Source organism: Manduca sexta, chromosome 27, assembly GCF_014839805.1.
Source record: "Manduca sexta isolate Smith_Timp_Sample1 chromosome 27, JHU_Msex_v1.0, whole genome shotgun sequence".
In the NCBI taxonomy this organism is placed as follows: domain Eukaryota; kingdom Metazoa; phylum Arthropoda; class Insecta; order Lepidoptera; family Sphingidae; genus Manduca; species Manduca sexta.
In genome coordinates this window covers 4,160,391-4,187,944 of record NC_051141.1, presented here as the reverse complement: position 1 = coordinate 4,187,944, position 27,554 = coordinate 4,160,391, and the positions used below count along the sequence as shown (strand labels likewise).

At 34.4% G+C, this 27,554-nt stretch overlaps 1 protein-coding gene across 2 annotated transcripts in view; it reads right to left on the bottom strand.

The window, feature by feature from the left end:
• Positions 1-27,554, bottom strand: part of LOC115448629 — a 119,357-nt gene that overhangs the window by 7,318 nt on the left and 84,485 nt on the right. For both annotated transcript variants that reach the window (XM_030176117.2, XM_030176116.2), the window contains exons 9-12: positions 18,860-19,002; positions 14,607-14,655; positions 1,587-1,724; positions 703-855 (exon numbers count right to left, since the gene is read on the bottom strand). In XM_030176117.2, the coding sequence (XP_030031977.1) occupies positions 703-855; positions 1,587-1,724; positions 14,607-14,655; positions 18,860-19,002 (483 nt within the window). The remainder of the gene's footprint in view (positions 1-702; positions 856-1,586; positions 1,725-14,606; positions 14,656-18,859; positions 19,003-27,554) is intronic.

Genomic DNA, 27,554 nt, shown 5'->3' with positions numbered 1-27,554 from the left:
ACAACAATAATAAAACTATAACATCTCCAATTTTCTATTTTAGTGAGTAAGGTATATATATAGGTATGTGATACCCTATTTTTATACTTTAATGTGGTCGAGATGGCAGTCTGTTATCCTTCGACTTCGTTCCACAAATTTGTAGATTTTAAACTCCATTTGAATCATTTGTATTCTATATTATATAACGAGCGGTTTTTAGATAGTATATACACAGTAGAGTAGGCTGGAAAATGGCTCCTTTTATTATGCATAACTCTAGGCAGAGCGTAAGTAATGCCTGGTTTCTCAAATTCCAGTACGGGTACCCCTGAGAGTACGCCATCGCAGAGGTACGCGATAAATCACGTAATGGCGGCCAATTTCCTATAATCTCACTTGAGACAAATATTATTAAAACGACCTCTAATAAAATTTTATATTAGAAATATTCTTAAAGAATAATATAGATACTTTATACTTCGATAGCAATTCCGTCCGGGTAAAAAAAAATTATTTCCGAGTTAAAGTATAAACTAAACTGTTATGAGATAAAATACTTTCTTATGGTTAATTTTATTCTGTAGCAAATTAAATCAATTCAGTATTAGTTCATTTATTAGTACGGGTTTCAATGCCGTAATTTTTATACCGTTTCATTGGAAATTAAATAAGGATGCGTGAGAGTGCGAATATGGAAAACCACGATGTGTGAATACTCACGGCGCCAAGTCTCAAGCCGGTGTTCCTCCAGCTCATCCATGGCCACGTTGGGGCTGGTGTAGTACATCTGCAGGATCTTTATAAAGTCCGTTATGGTCAGCATGCCGATGAACTGCTGCCGCTGCGAGTCCCACAGCGGGGCGGCGCGCACTCCTATACACAAACAGAATAACACGTTGGAAAACACGATATATTAACCATACATTATGTAAACTGTGAAGGGAACCTTTGGGTACGTATTGTATAGCTCACCGCAAAAGTTGCGGTTACATCAGTTGTCAAAGAATCGTATAAATTAACTATTGGCGCCTCCTTAACAAACAATATACAAACACTAATAGCTAAACAAACATTTTTCATAACCCTACTTTATATTTCGTCATGATTAAGGTTTATCATCATAGACAATAGGAGTGTAATACAACAATTCTGATAAGAATTTTAAGGAACGATATACACCTTATCTCCATGGCCACGCGGCTATATTGTTTCTTATGGAGGATTCCGTGGGACGTAGAGTTCAATGTTCTCAGCTGTGTTCACACAAACCATAGCATTACATGTATTGAACATAACACGATATTACTTTCAATCGCATCGGCTTTATTGCGAAATTCGCAACGTGCACTAAGAAAATAGATCAACTCGCTATGTAATTAATTACAAACATTCGCTTTGCATTTTGTGTCACAATTGTATACGACAAACAGTTTGAAACTGTGAGTCAGTGATAAAACTAAATTCCAAATAGACCTTTATATACGTCACAGCGCTTGTATACAAAAGAGAAATAAGCGTCGTAGAATGCACCCAAGCGTGTAAAACCGCATTCCACGAACTACTGTGAAATAGATAAATACCAAGTTAATCCCAACGTCACTGACCATTATAAACGAGCGCGAAGAATGCCTTCTTGACGAGTAGTTGAGTGTCGAACACCACCAATTTGGCCGAAGTCGGGATCAGGTCGTAGCATTTGTGGAACTTGAAGAACTTCACGAATATCTGTGACTCATCCTCCTCTGTAACAGAGAACAATATTTATAATGGAATACATGTTAATAAAACAGTTGTACACGTGAATCATGTTAAATAATATAACGATAAAGGTATTTTACTTGGAGCCGTGTACATTTGGATCATTGCAAACATTCGAAGCACAGCGATCGCGAATGACCACTACGACCTCACTAAAGAGACAATCTCCGCTCACCATTGGCCGGCGCGATCGTCGACGTATCACAGCTCGCTAATGATTTCGCACGGAACAATGTTTAGGTACACAGCGTAGTTTTTGTATTGCGTGATTTTCTACACAACGTATGAGGAAACGTTACCAGTTTCTCAGTTATGGTTAATTGTATAACATTTGATGCGTTGACGTTGTGTAAAGAAGAAATAATGTCCAAAGAACGTCGGTAACAAGACGTATGCCGTGAAATAACAACCGACCTTCAAAATCAATCACTTCTTCCGTAGTTTTGTGTTTTTCAAACGTAAATCAAGGCAAACAGCTTTATGAGTGTAAACACGGCATGTTAGCACGACACGTGTGTAAAAGTAATAAAATGAATTTATTGATAGAACAATACAAGCCATATGAACAAGTCACGTTAGGATGCAAGGATTTGTAGTTAGAAACAAAGGTATGTCATTAACATATTTAAATTCTAAATTATTGCGCATAACAAACTGTATATTTAAGATATCCATGAAGGCCAATATTAAAGGCGAAAACAAAGAAATAGGATATTTATGATTTGCATGTAACTTCCGCCAGAAACGACAATTGGACTCACGACGCAAATATTTTATGGTCGGACAAACGACACGGCACAAGTGGAATGGTTTAATGGATTTATTAATTAATGTATGGTTGTGTGTAATATTTATGAGACCTAGGTATTGTGTGTCACAGGTGTAGTACACGGGCAAAGGATTCTATTCTTAGTAACAATGATATCACCAGATGAACGGCGCTGTGTTTGAAATCAATTCTAAAAAATAATAAAAACGCATAGGACGCATTTTCAATTTAAAACATTAAGGATATACCACGATGTATGCAACCAGTTAAATGCCAGATATTACGATAACAGAGGGCAATGACTACGTTAAGGCAACTGGCACTCTCCGTCTCAAAATGTTTATGGCTTTAAAGTTATGCACGCAAAATGAAATTCTGGTTCGTCCTTTGTGCGAATCTCTACCAAAGTAATAGATCCAGGATTCCTTAGTGATCCATAGCAATAGAGTATTGATCCCACAAAATTATGTAAATCGGAATTCGGACCCTTCGCAACCTTATCCCTATACGATACGTTATAACACATATGATAATGAATCAAAGGAATTTATACTATATAAGATAATTATGTAATATTCAATTATACCACCACTTATATAAAATGCACTACGATAGTATATTTCTAAAATTGGTTTGATGATCTAAGGATCCAGCAGTAATTTATAAGCAAATTTGAGTACAAAATCACAATTTGGACTGTACCCAACTTCAAACCAGTTTAACGATGTCTCGCCCACTTAAGATACTTAGTTTATTGAATCCTGCGGCATCAAAGGGCCTTCCTGTAACCGCATTTGGGGCGCTGTCCATCGATACCTGCACAAGGCACGGGTATTTTGCCATTAACCACAATCACTGCCGATGTCTACACAGACCGATATAGGTTTTAAGAGCATATTGTTGGTTTAGAATTAGGCAATGCATTCATGACTTCTGTGGGGAACATGATTGTACTTTGTATAATAAGTTTGGGTTATGTGACTACGCGATGCGCTTTTTTTTCATAAGATATGCAACGCATGTGACCACGACAGAGACTTAACACTGGATAAAAATATTTAAGACCTGTATGGACAACTTAACCAAACTAAGTGACTTGTAAAAAAGCGCCTATAGCTTAGTTGGAACCGAAACGGAATTCAAAACCCAACGACACGGACGTTCTACCTTCTTTTCTAAAATCAAGTGTGTATTCTTCATGAATTGTCACATGACATCGCTGAAGGAAAACATAGCGAGGAAACGTGCCACCTAAGAAGGTCTCTATAACAATTTTAAGGGTATGTGAAGGCTACCAATCCGTACTATGCAAACGTGGTAATTTAGGCCTAATACCTCACAGAAGCAGTGGAAGCCCGTGCCCAGCAGTGGGACAGTATATAATACAGGACTTATTTTATTATAATCAATAAAAAAAAATGGGAAAATCTGTTCCATATACTATTTAAAGAACAAATTCATACCCTTATACTATAATTAAAATTTAAATAGGTCATCGTACATTGTCAAGACCCCAATTAGAAGATAAAAAAAATGTTATTAATTAATATGTTAATTACGGAATTAAAAAAATATGTGGAGCAGACAAGGCTATGTTAGATGTTAATAGCCTAAATCAAAAAGTTGCTGACCCTGAACTCACTTCCTTAATGTACCAAGATATAATATATAAAAATCCGCATATGTGCCTATTTCGGAGTCGAGAGATTGTATGAGTAGATTGTGATGCGTCGCTGGATACCGATATTGTTTGGTGCAGGAACACTTCACACTTATTTATATATAGATATAGATATCATCCATATCGTATATACAAAAGTAACCGCGAATATTCTGCGATATATATTGTATACAATTTAGTTCAAAGAAATTAATATGGTGCATCTTAAATCCTCTTTATAGTACTCGTTCCATTTGTCAGAGGATAATTCGACCTCTTCAGAAACTGCATCACCTGATATAGACGACGTAAACCCGGTCCTGTACGCCATCCTCTTAACCTAACAGAATCAACAAAAACTATTAGAGAATCAGTGTGGTACCGAATCGATTTGGTTTCCTATCAAGGAGCCGGCTTAAAGAGATGTTTAACCAATACGAAAGCAAACGAAAACACACATTTTCATTTAGAATTTGGCGACCACAGCTCGTAAAGCTGAAATCTTTGTAACTTTAAAACGTGTAGAGTTAATCGGTGTCAAAATCGCTTCATAATAAATACTAATTATAATACGTGGGATGTTTGGACGAATTAAGAGAGAAACTGAGGTTACCGCCTGGCACCTGCCACCAGGGTTTATTGTTTATTTACGTTCGATGCCGATACCGGTGCGTTGCGCAAACGCCGCTGGGGCCATGACGTCACCACAAACCTCGCATGACGTCAGTGGCCAATCCGAACTAGCTACAGCATTTATAATACTGTCGCTAGTGAAAACGTGCTCTAACACTCATCACTTGAGCATGAAATGTTATTTTATTTCAATTGAAATATTTAATGGCAGGCATTAAAATTGGCACGCTAGGTTAACATGCAGATGCTTAAAGAGATTTGTTAAAATTACACGCATTTAATTGTACCACGCCTATGACAAATCGGAAGAATAATAACTGTTTTCATTACACAGATATCTTCAGTAGAAGCTGTTACCGCTCACAGAAAACCTAAATAAAGTCACTTGACTAGGAATGAATACAAAACACTCGGCAGCCCGACGCCGTTTTTTGTTTTGCGACAGTACAAAGATATCCGTCTCATATTCGCACCGGCTGCATTTGTGTTTTGCGCGTAATAACAGTCGTTGTGGAACCGCAGACTTTTCACTACACAGAAGTACTGTAACTTTATACAAGATTATTATAGTCGCGTGTGTTGGCGGAACATTCACTGCAACAAATCGATAACATCAACAAGCAGCGGCGCCGACGCCGCCTTCGCAGCGTGGGGGACATAAACAATCCGGCACCTTTCAAGAGCCAGTCAGCGAGGAACGCCTTCCAAGCACGGCCGACAGCCTCGAACTCCTTGATGAGCTCGATGGAATATACTGTTTCTTCGTCGTCGTCGACGGCGAGCGCGGGGTTGTCCGAAAAGTAATGTAAGCGCAGCATGCGCGGGAGCCGAGCGGCGCATCGCCCGCCGCCATGCGCCACTCGGTGCGGCCCGCCGCGCCTCCCACGGCTCACTGCTAATTATACGCGCCGCGCCCGCCGGCCGCCGACCGCCCGTAGCCGCGCCGCGCCGCAGGGAGACGCGCGACGAACTTGACACCGCCACACTCGCACTCGCCGCTGCTTGGCCGTCTGCCCCGGAGCGGCGCGTCCGACACCTACACGCCTCACCGCCGCGCCGGGGTGTTCCACACCGACACGCACCACATCTCGATAATATATGTAACTAACAACTTCACCTATATGAACGTATGAACTTCCGTTACGGAAACCTAAATAAAGCTAAATAGAATTGACGCCCTATAAATCCGAAGACCAAAAACTTAATTGTAAAGTAAAAGCCACTTACCAGAACGTAATTATAATATAAAAGATTTAATGATATTTTTAACACGACAAAATGAAACACAAAAAATCCGCCCTATGATTTTTTACACTTACTAATAATTACAGATATAATTGCGTTAGAACATTGTCCTATCGCTGGTTGTTTACTCTTATTTTTGCCTTAATAACTTCGTATCACCAAAAAAACAAGCATGTATTTACAATGCCTAATTAAAATTATGTATATTTATAACAATCTAATCGGAATGCCCCATAACCAAAATAAAATGTAGGAATGTTTTGTTGTGAAAGCTTTTAGATATAACATTTTGCGTTTTTATTATTCATATCGATAAACCAAATTAAAAAAAATATTCAATTAAAAAAACACGTATCACCAATAAACAATGGCAAAATGCTGTTGCCATACTATACATTGTAGTCTACTCCTAGAAAAGTTTATCAGAAGACAGGGCTAATACCTACCGTAGATTATATTCTGTAAATTTGGAGACAGTAGAGGTGAGCCCACGCTCCCCTACGCTCTATGTTTAGAAAACTAAAACCGTACGTGCAAGACATCATGCGGAAGCGTCGATCGTCCGTTGATCTCTATAACCGCACATTTTCCCAAAATCCCATAGTGTATTTACATTTTGCGTTTTTATAACATATATACATAACTTACCTAGTTTTTTTTTTAAATATAAATCAAATATATTTTTCCTGATTACTTGAATGCAAGAATCAAATTTTAGAGTCAGCGAATAGAAAATGGGGCATATTTTCTTATTTAAATAACCAAAAAGGACTTATAGGCAAATTATTTATCAAATACTTTATTACGCTGCCATGTCCTTAAACTTGGCTAATTATACCAACAAACAACGAAGTTTTACGTTTACAAAAACATTTTAAACTTCTGTCCATTAAGTGTGGCGAATAATCATGATGCCAAATCACTATTTCTCGGGGATGAACCTTTCAATAAAAGATTTCTTACACATTTCTGGAAACAGTAGGTTTCAGTGGCGAAGGGTGAAAATTTTCAAAAGGGAACCCGAAGAAATATTTTTTTCTACAGATGTAATACGCATTTCACAATAAAAATAAAATCAGTAAAATACCGTAGTACTTAATAATTTCCTTCTAAGATAAACAAGTCTAAACTCTAAATTTTAAAAATAGTTACATATTATTTCGAACACAGGTACCTAAAAGAGTCCAACAAAAATTAATAACGCACACAATACACAAACACTAATTAATACATTCTAAATTATTAAAAAAGTTCGCGCCAATGGCTCAACATAAGCCGCAAATTTTCGGGTTACCCTGAAGTACACATACACGCACGCACACATCCATTTTTACGTCACTTCCAAAAGATTAGACAAAGACACCGCGCTGCGTGTGAAAGAGACAACAATATCGCGAGGGAAGCTATGCGCGGCCGGGTTCACTTCGAACACTATGAAGCGCGAGCACTGCGCGCGAGTTACATACTTGTTTAGTTACCCAGATTAAAGCCGAATCAAAATGTATGAAAATGGACCTTGAGGTATCGCCTTAACGAATTGATACTATGTACCGTTCTAGTTGAAGTATTGATTTAATTGAATAAGTATAAGATGACTTGTTTGAGTATACTATTATTATTCTAGTTATATTCGTTATGTTTTTCTTTTATTATTTTTAATTAATTTACAAAAGGTAACCCGGTAGGAATCGGCTTGTATGGACGCTTCGCCACTGGTAGGTTTCCTTATACCCAACCTTTATTTGACTTTACTAAAACAATAATTCGGTTACCGGACAGTCTAATCCTAGGCTTGCAGTACGGCTTCTTTCTTCCAATAACAATGGGAATGTATTGAAAATGTGTTACCCAATAAATATTACATATATACATATGTTCTTAACAATACTGTATACTGTGACCACCATGTCACTTGTCTGATTGTTAGCGCCACACTGCCGATTAACATTAGAATTATGAAGAAGCTACCCAGAACTATAACCTAAAAGAGCTACATAGGCATCCATCATCTTGGCACATAACATATTGAGACTTACAGCATCTCATAACAATTTTACTACTACACGAACACCATGACGATATCGTAGAAGAAGACTACGGGTCTTAAGCAGAGTTTATGAACTCCTAATAACATCACCGAGAAATCACTAATAGTAATATAATTTCTGGTTCGTTCAGCTGACTATAATCGCTCTACTGCCCACACAAAAAAGAAATATCGATAATATTTATTACCTGTTAGATCACCATACTGTCTTACGAATCATGTAACGCCGACTTTTAGGACAATAAAACCTGTCAAAAAATCATAGTACCAACACACCTATGTACCTATAGAAGTTAATAATGTCCATCATTCACACATCACATTAATTAACTTAAATAGACGACAATAATTCGATTACACCTGATGATATCATAACGCAAGACTAGACAGTTGTAGATCGATTTACAAATTACAATTCATACAATGATATGCACGTGGGCAGGCCCGCATCGTATTATTTTCGCTTTTAAAATGACTGTACAAAAGACTATATTACAAGAAAAGTTATAGAAAACCTCCACGAACACCAAACAAAGCGCCAAAACAAAAACCGTTTTTTTATTTTCATCCTTGATTGCGTTTATTGTCTTACTTTTAGTAATAACAAAACACTAAAATAGCATGAAGCGAAGGTTAATCATAAAAAAACCTTTATCCAATGGTTTGACAAAAAAACTTCCAAACGAGTGAGAACAAGAGCAATTTAAAAACGATTGGGACCGTGGGATCGACATTCAAAAAGGATTTATTCGAAGTAGCTCAATCTCCAGACAGTCTTTAACACTCCATAAATTTATGATTTCTTATGTTTATGCGAATGTAAGACATTAAAACAAAACTAAATTTTCGCGATTTTTTTTAAATTATAATTTTTTCTCGACGTTTTGAAAACTTTACAGCATTGGTCATGAAGGATACTGAGGCGTTGATCGTCCGAGTCTAACGTACTTACTATATTTTATATAGTATTTTTTACAATTATATCTTTCTTTAATTTTTTTATTGTTGACTGTCCGATCTACGTAGTATGAGTTCATAGTGTCTTCAAGTCAGGCAGCCAGATTTTTGGATTCCGATTTAATTAAATTCAGAACTCCTGTTCTGAATTTAATTTATGGGATCCTCCCAGGCTTGTGCATTATTCAAACCATTTTCTCTATTGAAATTTGGATGGTTTTAATTTCAATAGCCTCGCGAATCATCCTAGGTAGGAATCGTTATTCTTTGGCAAGGATTTGTGGCTTGTCTAGTCGCAGATAATGATTGGAACCTTCTTCCGAGTTTTCAACAATTGCAGATTTCGTCCCGACTGATGTCGGGAGAAAATTATAATATAAAAAACCGCGGTAAAATCCGAAAAAAGTATCGTTTCAATCCCTTCCAGTATCATTATATCTGTAGAGGCATAAAACTATTTATACATATTTATATTATACTCAAAACTGTGATTGTAGTATACTACTAAGCTTTTTTGTTTTTATATGACACTAGCTTTTGCTCGCGACTTCGCCCGCGTGAAGGAGTTTTCCGGAATAAAAGTCCTCTGTATGATAAAAGTCTTGCTACATATTTTCCCGGTACTGATAGGTTCAAACTAATTTTATCCCCATGGGGGTTGAATTTATCAAAATCCTATTTAAGCCAACGTCTTCATCATAGTAGCTCCAATCTTTAATTTCAGTTCAATCAGTCGAAAATCTAAGATTTATATACAAACTTTTATCCCCTATTTTATCCCCTTAGGGGTGGAATTTATCAAAATCGTTTCTTAGGGGATTCCTACGTCATAACATCTAGCTGCATGACAAATTTCAGCCCGATCCGTCCAGTGGTTAGCGCTGTGCATTGATATATCACTATGTCAGTCAGTCACCTTTGAGTTATATATATTTAGATAGATAGATATCAATGTTTTATACATATAAGTAATTCATATATCATGCCGACCAAATATGAAAGATACCACAATTATATCTATATACTAAATATACTAAACGGCTTCATGATGTTTTAACTAGTTATCAAGTCTGAATGACCATACGAAATGCGGCCCATTAACGCCGTTAATTTTAAATACAAAACTATTAAACATTCGGTAAAACGTATCAAAATATCTTTGGTTCGAAGAACATTTGTTACAGGTAAAACCGATGTAAACCCTGTGCCAAAAATATAATTATTAAATAATAAAAAAAAACAACACTTATTTAAACTTAGATCATTAATCTCTTAAAATAATAAAAAAAATAATGTTTAAACAGAATAAGTCTTAGAGTTAAAATTGTTGTAGTCGCTATTGGCCAACTCTCCATGAGCGAAAGTCAAATCGTAAATCTACTATATAACAATTATTTACCTTAGAATTTATTTTGATACTTCATAATTATGTTATATTATTATTTATGTAGTCCATTTAACCTAAGATAACTTCATAGGTTTAATGGACTACATAAATACTATGCCCATTACCAGCCTTAGAGGGTAAAGAATAGAGAATAGGGAAAGATACTGAGCGTCTAGTAATCTTACTCATGATACATAGCACAACCACGAACTAGTACTTGACGAAAGATTTTTGTTACAAAATGATGCTATCACGGTACAACAGTTGTTTGGAGTTACTTCTAATGAATGGATATTTAAAACATTGCATTACATTGCCTTTATACGCTCTTTCTATAAGGCCATCTCCCCCGACCAAATATGGTCATTTCTCCTTGTTATCCGGGGTTGACAGCTGTATATTTTTTTGTAAAATTTAAACAACTTAGGCGCCATAATAAATATTCGTAAAGCTTTCTTCAAACAGCAGACTAGGCGGGACGGCGACGCGACGCTGGCACTTGAGTCTGTATTAAATCGGACGTCGAGCGCCATAGAGCCTTTGCTCTATGTCACATATTCTATATTAAGTAGTATATTATAACTGTACACATCCCCCCAGCGCTGCGTCACCGACACACCCTGTCTGCTGTTTGACCAAACCTTTAAAGTGGAGTCCACTTAACTCAAAAAACACGTTTATTATTATCTAAACTAAGAAGTTATCTAAGTTAAAGCCAAGATCGAAATTTATGTACAACATGAATTGAACTGACAATAAAATAGTTCCATCTGGTCAGTGTTTTTTTTTTCCTTTAGCTATCTCGCCGTATGGCCATCTTAACCGGTTTTACCCTATATTATTTATTTGATACATTTTGAAAAATAATAAAATAACCACTCAACTACGAAAAACACTTAGCACTAATAATATAATATTCGTACCGAAATTCGCAGTTAAGAACACGTAGAGTACACTGGCTTATTTTACAATGCTTTTTCAGACCGTAAAAGCAACTTTTAATTTTTTAAGTCTATCGGACCGTTAACTAATTGATCATCATCATCAGCCGCAGAATGTCCACTGCTGAACATGGGCTTCCCCCAAAGATTTCCAGATCTACTTATCGGAAGCGGCCTGCATCCAGCGACCTCCTGCGATTTAACGAACAGATACTTCATATAAAAAGAGTTTGAATTTTAAAGATTCAGTGCGATTATATACAATTAAGTGTTAAAAAATCAGTCCACAATGAGACCTATCACAGTGATGATACGCAAAGTGGTAAAGCGGATTAAATAACACATTATTTGCGAAAAGGCTATAAGCAGTTAATAATTATGAGGAAACAAATAAAGACATCTACAAACAAACATATTCTTATACATAATTGCTAGAATCTAAAGTCATAGTGAATGTCAATGCCTGGTATTGTAACAAATATCGCGTATATACGAGTACATTACGTTAAATCAAAATCAAAAACCAAATGTCTAATTCCTACTATCGTAATTGTCAAACGGTTGCATTATGCCGTGGAGCGGTTATCCTACACTTCGTTTCTCATAAATAATAATGCGTTAATGAATGACGTTTGACGTAAGCTTGGCCTGACATTAAGGAAGATGCATTCCGAGAATTCAGTCCTGAGCATTTCCGTTAGAAACCCCGCGTATACATACACCACAAAATGTAAAATTTCACGTAATACGAGTAGTTTGAATTTCTAACTAAAATTATTTAATTATATAATATAAGGCGTATAATATCACACTAATCTGAAAAACACACGCCAAAACCCCGATAAAGTATAATAAACAATATCAACATACGTGTCAAACACATTAAATTTAAATTAAATGCGGTTAGAAAAGCAATTAATAGTTTCGCAAGTAGCACCCGACTGTTCCAATGAAACCAGTGCGAATGTTAAAAAAATATTGATCTTTAAATACCTTTGTAAATGTTGAACATCCTACGCGAGATTTGAATGTGCATTGTCGATACGGTTGTATTGAAATTCAATAAAAAAAGGTCACGTACTATGTCAATTTAAATCACATTTTAATAGCGTGGACGTCGATTGAGCACATGAAGTGCGGCACGTTGGGAGCACAGCGGGGGAAATAAACAAAGGTGGGTCGCGGGACTGTGATAAAATTTATCGTTATCACAACAACAGTAAAATTTTATGCGAGCAAAATTTACAATTCCATACATAAACGATAACGGAGTCAAATGCATTTTGTTCATGTGGGTTCAGTGCGTTTAATCGATGGGTAAACATGTTTATTTGCGGAACGAGACCGGCGTCAACATTGGCAATGAAACGTGTGCGCCTTCTCATATTAGCTAGATTATTATGGTGGAACATATCCGCGTAATCATTTCATATAGCATTGACCATTATTTGCTTTTGAGAAAGCATCCTTGAAACATTCGACTCATGAAAGATTACTTATTAAAATACATTCAATGATACACATAACATACTACGTACGAAATGGTTTTAACAGGTGCCAGCTAAATATACATCGCACGATCTAATTCATTTCAACAACTCGACCTCCATGTAATAACAAATAATTTTCTGCATTATTTTATTTGGTCGTTAAGGCATATCGTAAATCAAAAGATCCTAACCTTAAGATTATCCTAAAGGTATTAGATCAGGGTTCATAAATCTACGAACTGCAATGACCTAAATGTACACGAATATAATACATCGATATTTCTCAGTATTTCATATCAAAACGCTGACTAAGGTCTGGGTGTCTAGTCGGTGTCTTGGCGATATAGGTTATGAAATTCAAATCCAAATGAAAGTTTGTGAGCAGCTTTAACAGCACACTTATCGATTAGTATATAGTGGTGTAACGCAATTGAATTGATTCCTGACGATAGCACTGTTCACAAAACCAAGGAACCGACTTATACGAGCAACATTAGTGTATGGCTTGAGGACAATTTACCGACAATCTTGAAGAGCATAATTAAAAAAATACGTATTACAGCGTAAATTACACGATAACGTATTACACGTTGCACAAAACAGACATAATAATAATATATATATATTTTTTATATTTTAGAGAAAAATATTCTACAAATTCACTGTGCTTAAAAAGGGATATTCCTGAACGTAAACATACACGAAGAACTTTCTGTTCCGCAAAAGCGGTAATGTTTGGCCACACAAAGCCTTGCGAGGTTCAAAGACGAAGCACTGTTAGACATTTCAAACTGGTGCATGCAGCATACATTTTACATTAAGGTTGTTATATTAAGCTCCCTTCGCCGGTGATGCGGTGCAGTGACTGTTCAATGTTCATATTGTATTACAATCCTGCAGCCGCCCGGAACCTGCACGGCGGCGAGGCCAAAGCTTTGTTCTGAACATAATAGGGTTATTATAATATAATACCTTTGACATATTAAGCGTTGAGATTTACAAATTTTCAATACTAATGATGAGCGGAATATAAATATCTACCCAATATTATAAAATAAGGTAATGTAAATTTTGTTGCACAAATACTTAGATATTACCTATGTTATTTTTATATTATACGTCTCGGAAGCGCATACATTTTACTGCGGGTGCCGTTTTACGTCATTTGTTTTTTATATTGTTTGAACGTGAATTTATTAGTACTGAATCACAAATGGACGCACGTCTCGAGGAACATACAAGGAATACATTTTTGCTCTGAAACATTTGTGATAGCTTGTAATTACATAACTATTGTATTAAGGCTCCGCGGAACTCCAATCACTAATTAGCTTATCAAGTACCACTTCCACCTTCCCACCAATGAATTCGATTCGAAGTATTTATTGGAAATAAGAATAACGGGAAATTATTTTTGAAATAAGAAACTATGTTTTTAAAGTGATGAATAACATAGAAAGATAGATATATTTTGTTTTTCTACAAAGTCGTGCTATAATACTCGTGCTATAAGTATAATTCTTACTCGTGGCCAATTAGTAACAAAATAGTATTATTTGAAAAAAAACAAAATGTTACAGAACAATCAAATAAATAAGGCTTGGTTGTTTCTCTTCTTTTCGTACCTTTTTATATTACAAAACAGAAAGCACGCTTGTATAAGATATCTTATCCTTGGGCTAAATACATCGGACCCAAAGGCAAAGTCTTAATTGTTCTTCTTATCTACCGACTCACCTAAATCGGAAAGGTTAACTTTCTCCAGGAACGGGTCAGCGACTGGCAACTGTAAAAGAAATTAGAACGATGTAGTTTTATAAAAAATAATTATATTTTTCTTTTACGTAAACAAAGAGAAAGTCGTCGTGCAATATTAATGCACTGGGACAATAAGAACATAATATTTTTAAATCTATCTACAGAAAATTATAATGAATATTTATTAAGTACACCGTTGTAAACATTTTAATGCTATTTGATATTCATTATAGCAGTTTTATTAAGATAATAACTGAGTGAAGATGAATTCATGCAAATAATAATAGTGCGCATAATAAACTAGTAGCACAGAACGTTGTATCAAAAATTATATAAAAATACGGAAAAATACATGCATTTGCAATTATAATTACACGTCAAAAAGAGTATAAACGTTAATTTGCACTGCAATCCTCAGCGTCTTAACGAGGCACACAGGGGGTTGTTCGCAGTGCGTAGTACATACTTTTTATTTACCTTGGCCGTCCTATTTAATACTCAATCAACCCCTACAGGAATAGGGTAACCGGAAGGGTTGAACACAAACACCCTTATTATGATGACTAACAGATGTGTTTGATATTTTTATTAGATCTAAAAAGTTTTTATTGAAAAAGGAATGAAAACATTAGTGATGGCATCCTATTAACATTGATTATATATGGCGCTAGAATCAACTTAATATTAGGTTCTATTGTTTCATAGGATTTTCACGGATATGTCGGGACTTATCTGCCTATCAATGCTAAACTAACGTTCGATCTTAATGCTAAAATAACGTTTCCAAATCGCTATCTTCAATTCTATCGTGAAAATACTATAATATAGGTTACAGGTGACTTAATTTAATCGCCTTATTAGTAGATCTATCTGTAGTTCATAATTTGAATCGTTTATTAATTTCAGCAGTCATTTAGTTATCTTCACAATATCTCAAAGTATAAAAAAATAAAACAAAGTCATCGCTGAATCTACATTCAAGGAAAGACAGGCGTAAGTAGGTACACACTGTACTTAATTAAAATGTAAATACTTTACAAAATATCGAGTTAATGTAAATAGAGAAAACCCATAGGGCGCCTGCAAATTGCGTCGCATCGAAATGACAAACAAAACTGCAATCCCCCTTATTATAAGCGCAACTTACTGTAGTGCGTGTATTAAGGCGGAAATACACATGCCTATAGCCGGCACACTTGCATAACAACACCTTGCACTTGCCACCTACTGTCATGCCTGTATCTGACAAGCAAGTAGATTGCATAATATTTAATTTTTTGATTGTAGCGGACACATTTGCATTACAGCTCATTGCAGTTGCCACATATTGCACTTGTATACTGTATAAGCTAATCAGTGAGCTAGTTTCTGACAAGCAAGTAGGTGTTTATTACATTTAGTAGTAATTTTAAGTGCGTCAATTCGCTTACATAAAATAACACTGCATTGTTAAAAGCTATATCCACAATTACATGCAAGTAACTTGCAATTGTATCCACATTGTCCCAATTACTTGTATATTCCGTGAACTAGTAAGCATGTTACTGTTCTGTTAGGCATTTACATAATTTAGTATTAATACACGTAATTTTTTATGACAAAAATGATATCTGATATAACATTGTGCTATTGTTTTACCATGATATTGCGTCACCTACTTTTCTGTCGCCCGGCCTTATCCATCTAGATCCCTGTCACTCCAACGGGGTATTAGTATTCTTTTGTAACTTTTCAAGCACGTTGCCAATAATCGATAGCTCCCACGTATTAGATCGTAAATCAAAAAGTATGATTTTACAGGATACCCGTTTTAATTAACATTATTGTTTTGATAAATATGACATTTTCAAGTTCCTATGTTTTGAACAAAATGATTCCCAAATGAAAAACATAGATAAAAAATGATTTAAATATTTGCCAAAAAATAAAGTGTGTTAAAACAAGTCTCCATTAAAAAAAATATATTTACGAACCTTATGCGTGAAAGTCATCGAAATATTATTTTTCTTGTAGAAACCTAATAACTCACTATCTATCTCTTCATATCGCAACATTTTGATGTTTATTGATTAATTATAATTATGCGACATAGTTAAATCGCATATTATTATGATTTATGGAGAAAGTTTATTACATTACACAAACACAAAATTTATCAGTTTACTCAAATTATAATAACATTTTGATTGATATATATATGAACAGGTTTATTTGAATTATGAGTACTTTTATGCGAAATATCATTTAATGTGTTCTATATGTTATATTCATTTGCATTAATGCTAAATATCGAAGAATGTAAGGTATTTTATTATAAACATGATAGCAAATTATTCTTATACTTTTTTATTTATTGGTTGTTGTAGTTATACTGTGTGTACATATCGAATTTTCGTAGGAAGTGATTATATATCACTCAGAAGGATGCCAGCCAGAGCAAATAATAAATGTTTGTTAATTGCAGAAAAAAATAATAATTAGTGTGAGCTGACTAGTCCTGCCCTTAGTTTAGTAGCTGCTTTATAACGATTTTCTTGGAAATAAATAAATAAAGTATCCACTTTAATCCGTCAATTAAAATAGATCTTGATGTGTTGACGTGGACTTTCTAAGAAATGCATTCAACAATTCTGCCATCTTTTATACTACACAGAATGTTCCAACAAAAATATTTATCTCAAAGTCTTAATAACCACTCAGAAGCTGTTCTGTCTAGATTTTCCTTTTTAGTTTTGCGATAACATTATATATAAATAAAATATTTATAAAGTTTAGTTTATTAAGAGTCACCTATTTGAACTTGTTGACTAGTCTAATAAAGTTGTCTAGTACTGCACTTGAGACCATTATGCTAATTATACAGAGTGAATTTGGGATGGGGGCACTTAAGTTTCGGCTTTAAGTATTGTAGTAGAATTTAAATTCACGTCTAGTTAGTGATTAGTTCTCGCAGTTGAAGAAAAACGTAAAAATAATTAATAATCATGGATATTTCGGCCTTTAAAATTTAATATGACGAAATTTTAAAGGCAGAAATATCCATGATTATTAATTATTTTTACGTTTTTCTTTCAACTGCGAGAACTAATCACTAACTAGACGTGAATTTAAATTCTTTACTTGCCAATACTTGTTTAGTTACCCAGATTAAAGCCGAAACAAAATGTATGAAAATGGACCTTGAGCTACCACCTTAAGTATAGCTATAGGTAACTACAAAAATAATTCTTAGGACCACCGCCCATCATTTTTGAAGGTATTAAGATCTCCATTCACAGAAAAGAAAGTCAGTGACAAAATGATAAATTTATGGAAAAACATTTTTTGGTGCTAATCTATCCTTTTGCTTGTAACGATCTAAAGAATCGTGTCCATTAAACGTCGACTGATCTACAAAAAAATAAAATTCCGAAACTGTAAAATTCACAAAGAACAATGATTTTGTTCGTCATAAATTAATTTTTTGTAGCCACTGTTGCTTATTTAGAATCCATGTGTAATTTTAAATTTACACAAAATTTGTTAGTTGTGAATTTTTCACATTTTAAATTCGTTTCTATTCATTTTTGTAGATTACTTTGACTCTGAATATAAAGTTTTGTTACGTTGAAAATTGAATTCGAGTTGCAATTCTTACAAAATGTATTGCGAGTTTCTTGCATTTTATTTTCTTAAAAGTAGTCAAATTCTAGTGGCCACGGTTTTATTCAAAACTAATTGTCTACTAATTGACAATGGCATATATCTATAGCTATATATGCCATATTACATTCCTATTCAACCTAATTTAAGCTTAGTTTGATCCTTACAAGTAGCGCAATGTCGATGTTCTAACACCAACTTGATAGCGCTTCACCGAATAGTTATATTATCCTGTATAGAAACACCTGTTGCTTTTAATCCGAACTTAATATGCTTTATGAGCCGTGAATGAACCGTCTTAGTTGGCAAAGCGATCTTTCGCCTAAGTGCAGAGCGTACCAGTAATAGTGACGTAATATGACGTCATACACAACATTAACATTAATACTATTTTATATTTATTCACAGATTTACTAATAGAAATAGAAGTGAATAACGAATTCAGGATGATATCCTGACAACTTTCAAAGAAAATTATGATTATAAAACAACGGAATTTCGGAAATTTCCACATTGCTGGAAGATACAACCTAAGAGCTAAGAGCTTGTCTTGAATGCTCGCGGGTCTAAATTAACACTTTAAAACTCACTCCTCGAGAATCTCTAAACAGCATAGCGGCATGATGAGGGTCCAGGAACGCGTCTGAGGCTCGATGCCGGACTGTGGGGACGTTGCCGAGCGAGGAGCGCCGCTTCTCCGCCTCCTGGGATGCCGCTCTGCGCAGATGAGCTCCTGTTGATCACGAAAAATAATACGAGGTTAATTAAAAAATTAACGAACGAATATTTTAGGGAAAGTAATTAAAGGGAAATACAATCAAGTGCTTAATATAATAAAACTAACACGTATATTAATTTTATTCGTGTACGCATTTGGCTTCATATTCTTTAATATGAGCTGACTAACTAAGGCTTACACAGATACAGAAAAGATGTTATCTTTAAAATCGATAAGACGTATCGATCAAATACATTCTTTTTGTTACATTTAAATACATAATTTAGTTTCATGATTAACCGTCGTGAATCATAAATACAGCGGGTACTAAACTTCGCGGCATGTTGAGTACGCCCGGGACCCATACAGACAGATGGCAAAGGACAAATTGCAGATATAGATAATTGCACTTTTTATCGAAAATTAAAAGGCTTTGTTCACTTTAATAATAATGTCACTACCATAACGGCGAATGGTACGATGAAATTTAACATGAACAATGGAAACGCATTAAACACAGAATATTTCTCGCAATAGAAAAAAAAAATTATACATTCCCCGTAATACTAATGCTTCACGGTAAAACTTCGTAGTTCGGTCTATCTATAAAAAAATGAAAGTCTATTTTTTTTGGTCACGCCATAGCTTGAGAATGACTTAACCGATTTCATTTAACTTTTTTAAAAGTTTTCTAATACTTCGTAGAAAGTTCTTACGGTAAGAAAAATTAAGAAAATTGCACAGAAAATTGGAACATTTCACAACATTTCACGACTATCATAACTAGGCGCGTTCGATAAATGAGAATATAGAAGACAACAGATTTATTAGATTAAAAATTTAAACCGGTAGGTGGCGCTTTACTCGGGTTCTAGACTTTCATATCCATTTTAGGATGTTCTAATACATGTCGGAGCCAGTAACAGTAAATATAACGAGACAAGTTTTGAAAACAACGCCGCAACAGAAGCGGCATAACAAATTGTTTCTTCCTACTTTTTTCTATTAAATCCACATCTGTTTTAATTAGAACGTCGAGCCGTGCTAATGTAGTTCTTGATCCATCCGAACTTTAATGTGCATTGAACTATTACAAAACTGCAACGTATAATCCATCGGTTTAGGTATTTAACTAAATGTAAACAAAGTATGACATATGACTCCTGGGTAGTCAACATTTTTTAACGAAAATGTTTACGAAGGCTATTGTGTCAAAGAAACCACTGCGTATAACTAACACTTAAAATGATTACATTCAGTTTAGAAACAAAACAAATATCTAACAATAAATAATAAAAAAAACTAAAAAATATTATAAGTAAATAAATTTCTACACTGCAGAATTTATCGATAATCGGTGTCCGGTTAATCGAATAAATTAAATGCCGGCGTGGTAGGTGACAGTTATACTCTTGAATTTAACAGGGTTATCTGTTACAATCCATTGTAAAAATGTTTTGAGTGCCTGTCGTTTTAGGTTTTTTTCAGTTGATAGATCGCGATGGTTTATAACATCATTGTAAATTTGAATAAATAATTGAGTTAACGCTTTTCAATTAATAATTAAGACGATTTATTCACCAAATTATTTTAAGATACAAGAATAACAGTGTGAAGTGGCTTGTAGGTTATGAAAACATTTAAAGACATCATATTTCGTAAAGAGAAATGGTCAGGTAAAATAACTTGTTTACGGTTTCTTTACATTTAGTTAATTACCTAAACCAATGGAGAATAGTTATTTGCATCGCCGTAATGTTCTCTTATAACATTCTTACTTATCTGAATTTTGCTATGTAAAGCAACGTAACTTGTAATTGAACATAATTTAAAACATTATATACAAAGTGTTTTTCTTAAAAGAAGTCATTGACCGAACTGCCCTTGACATTTTGTTCGTTTTTTACAGTCATTATGGCTTCACATTGTAGAATTCTAACTTACTATCGAAAATAAGCACCTCTCGACAAATTGTCATTTTAGTTTTTTTTTTTTTCATGAAATATATTTTTTTTACCTTTTTTAACGTAACTTACATTAGAAGTTATAACGTTTAACACAACATTTTCAGAGGTAAATTCCGGCCACTCTTGACTCTTCTTTTTTATTATCATTAAAAAAATCATCTAATAATTCCACAGACACACATTAACCGGGGTCAATTTAATTCATGTATTTTACTACCAAAGGTCTCAGACCTTTTAAATAAACGAATTACACGTTGCGTGCACGCATGAGCTAAATAAATTTAACCTAACCGGACAAAGAGCATCACGATGATATGGGTACAATGTTATATATCATAGTCTCTAAAATTATAAAAAGAGAATCCAACTAAATATTCACTAATTAAAGTTAGAAAATAAACGTCAAAATATGTTACAGTAAATAAAAAAATACTTTTCTTACATATTATCTTACCTTTTACTATTATTATAAATACGAATATTTATGCAGATGTTTGGATGTTTGTTCGAAGTAAACGCAGAAACCGTTGAACAGATTTTGATGAAATGGCATACGGGTAGACCATAGCATCCTGAATTAATATAGGCATAAGGTTATACTTATCCTGGTAATTGATTATATTCTGATTTTTAAAGCCGATGTCGCCGTGGTTTGCTAAGAAATTGTACGCGGCAGAAGCCAGCAACACCTAGTTACTTCATGAAATTTAAACAGACTTAGTCTCGTATTACTTAAAAAAAAAACTCCAAAATCTCGATTAATAATTTTAAGGAAAATCCCGAATATATATATGACATACAGATCAAAACTGTAGGGGCTGTCGACACAAAAAGATAATTGTTTATCTATAGATTATAACTTGACAATTATAATTAATGTTCAAATATTACTTATATTCATAGACAAATAACTAGTTGCCTGCCTCCTTTACGAGCTTATCAAGCCGAGTATATCGCCACTTGAACAGCCAATTTCATAGTGTCATATATTAACTGATATTTTTATGAAATTGTTATGTACTAGTTACAACGTTATTAGCTTCCTGACATCACTAAAGGGAAGGATCAACTATCATCAATAACTATATTAAAATAGAATAGATAATAGATGCAATTTCAATAGTAAGGTAAAACCGGAGATAGAATATTGGAAACGGCCATTTAACGACGTCAATCAATGGCACGACACATAACAAAGAGCCAATGTGAATACGTTAGCTTTTGCAGTCGATACAGCGCTGTGTTCTACTGACGAGTGCATTTGTTCTAAAAGTGATACCACATCAAAACTCAAATTCCGCTCCCACCTGATCTACCCTCCTATAATGTGAGTAGTAAGGGATTCACCGATACCCGAGCACCTGCGAAGCCACCCCGCGCCCCCAGCCACGGAGGGTCCGCGGCCTGCTCCAGGGCCGGGCCACCATACTATCCGCGAATTAAATTGATATCAACCGCGAATTAAAATAATACCGACCGCGAATTAAAATAATACCGACCGCGAATTAAAATGATATCAACCGCGAATTAAAATAATACCGACCGCGAATTAAAATGATAGCGCCCGCGAATTAAAATTATACCGCCCGCGAATTATAATTGTTATCGGCCGCGACTTTCAATGATACCGTCCGCGGATTACTCTTGTACCGCCCGCATGTTACGTCGAAGTTTACCGTGGATTTCATTACCAACGTACGCGGATTGCATTTATATCACCCGCGAATGGAGTGATGCATTAACTTTACTCATGCTCTACGGCTCATTTTCAAGCTTGGACCTGTTCCCTTTGTTTCCTTGTGCTTTTGTCTTTCTACTTTCTATCAGCGATCCTTTTTTTATTGAAAAACGCTAAGGTCTTTGTATCGTATTTCTACTTAATAACCGTTTACAATTACTCAATACTGACCCTTTACACATTATGGCCATTGTTTGTGAAAGATAAATCAATCAATTGTTTGTCATACATAATACATTACCCAAATTCTAGGTACAAAACCTTTGCATCCTCTCATTGTTGCCACGGGTGGTAACTATATTTTATCAATGATTTACTACTTCTCTATTATTTTTTAACAATAGGTCTCTTCTCTATTATTACCATTTCAGAATAATACCTATTCAATATAAAATTTATGGTGAAATTTGTAAACATTTTTATTCTTTTCTTTAAGGAAACAATACTCGCTCTCCATATAAAAAGACCGACTCAAAATCACATGGTATCGTATTCCACTCTGTGCTCTGTTCCAAGCGAGATCTCCAGTTAAGTGTAATAGTGAAGTGTTAAAATAGTGAAACTGTTATAAAAATGAATGTAAGTACCTTTTTATACTTTGACCTAACGTTGTTATAACCAACTAGATGTTTAATTAATTGTTTATTATATGTGTTGTCCACGAGGTTAATACATTTTAGCTGTCTTCGATCTCTTATTAATTTATCATTGTTATTAACTTGTACATTTATACTTAGCATACCTATACGTATTTATCACATACTACTTACTTAACTGATAACTAAAACATTTTTATTAATTTTTTATTACAGTTTTCTGAAAATACTTTCAAGAGTTATTATTACGCTGATGAAAACGACGAACCTAGTGATGAAGAAGGGACCCTCGCAGCCAAAGTCAAAAAGGCGATCATAGCCAATAAAAGATCGAACGAATTTAACAACATCGATGACTTTTTCGAAAAACCAAAGAAGAAAAAGACGAATACGAAAAAGTCATCCAGTGTTGGTCGATCGACGAGTGGTGGTGGCATTTCGTACATCAAATCTAACAGCGACGACGGCACACATGCATCACACCTGATTAAAATTGAAATTTACGACGTTAATAAAAAAAAAAAAATATTGCAACGATGGAACAGTGGAAACACGCTGAAGTGCGACTTAAATATTACGCAGAAAGTGACTGTGATAAGAACCTGCAAACCGTAAAGGACACCATATACAATATTACTAAACAGTTGGCTAGTAAGGACGATTGTGTTAAATATACAATAGATACAGACAAATGAAAAAGTGTCAGTGTGTAGTGCCAGTGCATAAACTTTTTTTTTTTTATAACTTAATAACTTTGAAATGTTCTTCGTGTGAAAAAAATAATTGATTTCATTTAGATATTATACTTTGTTCTAAGAAACCTATCATTGTATTTTTTGCGATTGCTAGACTTAAATATTTTAATAATTTAGATTGTATTGTAAAAACAGTGTTTTAAGTTACTCATCTATTTGCATTTTGAACTCTTTGTGCTAGTGCTAAGTATAATTATTGTAAATACTTATGATTCTTTTTAATATTTGTCAAGTCAAGTCAAGCTTACGATTGTAAGGTAATTGGGAACCGTTAAAACATGTTTGGAACTAATTATATTTTTGTATTAGTTTATTAGTATAGAATAAATAAAAAAATAACAAAACATTGTGTCTTCAATATTATTTATTTAATTTAAAACATTATTAAATAAACCATTTAATAACACATCATTATATATAGTATTGGCACCAAATAATTGTTGAAAATCTTTGAGACTCCTACCATAGTATTTATAATACAAATACATTATACAGTACTCTCCACACACAATAGTAAAATCATTTTGAATTCGATCTGTATTGTAATTCCACATTCTAGAATTTCTCGCTAAAAACATTCGGTGGTATCCTTGAGGTGGTCGACCATATGAGTCAAAATATTGTCCAAATCCATTCTTATCTATGTGTATGGCAACCCAATGAGAACCTGGTTTATTATCAGGATCTAAGTTACTTACTATGTATGCAGGAGTTACAACATATATCGGTAAACGATTGGCTGCATACACATTATATTCAATGCATGGATCAATTTTTTTCAAGTAATTCTGTATTTCTATTGTATTCATTTTATTTACTAAATTGTTGCACAATCTTATCAGGTTGAACGACAAAGTGGTAATATCATCAATATGGTTAACAATAACCTGTTATGGTTCTCTTTATTGAAAGACAGATATTTTTGTGGGGTTGCAAGGATTAAATTACAAAAAAAATATTATATGATGTAATCATTTTATTGAGCAATTTAAAATACTTAATCTATAAACAATTTTTTATTTTCTTAACTGCTATAATCTACTGAAATATTACGGTTTTTATCTATTTCAATAACATTATCAAACTCTGCATAAACAATACAGTTAATAGTTTGCGTCAAAGCTGTTTCAAAACGAACTTCCAATCTTACACTACCATGTTTTATAAGATTCCAGTGACTGGAAGAGTTTGCTGATAAATCAGGTGTCAAATCAAACGCTAACATACAATACCCTTTGGCATATTGTTCTCGAGATATTCCATTACCTTCATTAAGAAAATGTATACCTGTACCGGAAAACAACGTATGATATACCGAAGTATAAATATTGCTGTCGAATGAGGGTTGTAAAGCTTTTGATGGTATTTGTTGACCATCTATATATAAACAAAAAGTATTAATATCATAATTTTCAAAGTTGAATGGGTTTTAGTGAGATTTCCATTAAAAGCAGCGTTATTCACAAATCCAACTATACACCTTTTAGGTACTTGTCCTAAGAAAATATTATCAAGAGTTTTTCCTTGAACACCTGATGGTATTGTTAAAACTTTAACTTCAGCTCGAGTGATAGGGTATTTAGCTGTGGTAGATGCCAAAACCTTCTGGTGTGCAAGTAACACGCTTGGATTGATTCGTGCTCTACGAATAATTAAAGTTGCATCCGTAATGGATACCTTCAATTTAAGGTCAACTGAAGAGGCCATAAGATTGAAATTTTCTCTAGAACGAACTAACTTAACACACATATCAACACCGTTAATCAAAAATTTTTCTTGATTGAATAAATCACCATGTAAATGACCAATCATTTCAATTTCTTTACTTTCACCGGCTAACTCTTGTCTTTTGATAAATCCTTTATTACCATCAGTCGTGGAATCCATGTTGCCAGCTGTATCTTCGTACCATAAACCACAGGTGAGGTGAGAGTTTTTAGCCGCAGGAGCATAATTCAACAAGTTTTCTATATAAGCGCGATAAGCATAGGTGTTATTGGGTGGCGACACAAGTTTTTGATTCAAGTATACATCAAGTTGACTGAAGAGTGAGTGTAACCAATTATTCACAGGAGCAACAACTGTAGACGTCACTAGTTTAGTGTTATCTTGATTCAATATTTTAGCTTTTAAGTGAATTAACGTATGAGAAAGATCTATGTAGTCATCGCCTGCTCCGGGAACTTGAAATTCTATTGGACCATCGTCCGCTAGTGACGAAATTGGCTTATAATGAATCCAAATCCCACTTTCAATGCTAGTTTGTGTAGATGGTAATGCAAACAAATCTAATTCAGACTTAATGCATTCACAGGAATGACTGTGTAAAAAGACATTATGATTAATTGTTAGAAAATATATCTTTGATCTGTTTTGAAGTAATTTTCGATTTTTTTAGAGCTTTCACTTTCGCAGTCAACGATGGAATGACTCCTGGTAGACGTTTTCGTTTTGTTATATAGCCCGATCCGGACATATTAATTCTATCATCAATTTTTTCGTCTGCTTTTCGTTTCAAGTTTGAACCAGCTTCTTTAAGACGTGTTTTTATTGAATCCTCCATAGGTCGCGCACTAACCATATCTGTCAATAGGCCAACACCAGCACTCAATGCCTCTTTACCAACAGCACGAACCCCACTGGATAGTAATGGTAAAACTGACCTAAATAAACCCCAAGGAAACTTCCGATTCCATGTCCCTTTTGATATGATGCTCCTTTGTATACCACTCCTATACCTGACCCAGCTTGATGAGAGTAATAGCGTTCATATGGGCATGTCATATTGTGGAATTCAGAATGCATTATAATTTTTGAAGTGTAGTTTAACACACACTGTTCCAAATTGGAATGGTATCTTTTGTCCAGTGCTTGACCTTATATCTATTTCAATGGTATCGAATTCCCTTCGCATGACGGGTAAATAATGCGGAGGTGAAAATACATGCATTTTATTGGCTCCATAGATGTATTTTGAAGGATCTAATGGTATGATTCTTAGAAGAGGAGTCATTACGTCACCCACAATTTGAGGTTCAACTATATCACAATAAACGAAAAGTTGAGATGGTAAGCCTAAATGTAAATTAGCTGGACATTTAGCAAAATTCTTTTCAACAAGGTTTCTGTTTGGTTCAAATCCCAGCTGTAAACCCAATTTAGGAGATAATGTTACGGACTTTATCATTTCATCTAATACAGTAACAGACACAAATTTGGAAATATTATCATAGCGGAATTTGATTTTTCTCTTATATTATTTAATGCTGATAAAATATGGTTAATATTATCATAATTTGTGGCAGGTATGTGAGTTTTATAATATACTGTGGATGGTTTGTCTTCATTAGGCATTGTCATTACTTTGGTAATGTAAACAATATTCTCATGGTCTTGAACAGTAAACATTGTACACGGATATTGAAATTCAACGATTCCTACACACCACTCTCCTTCCAATATTATAGGTTTGGGTTTTGTTGAAAAAATTGATGTTTTGTTTTCAGGAAAA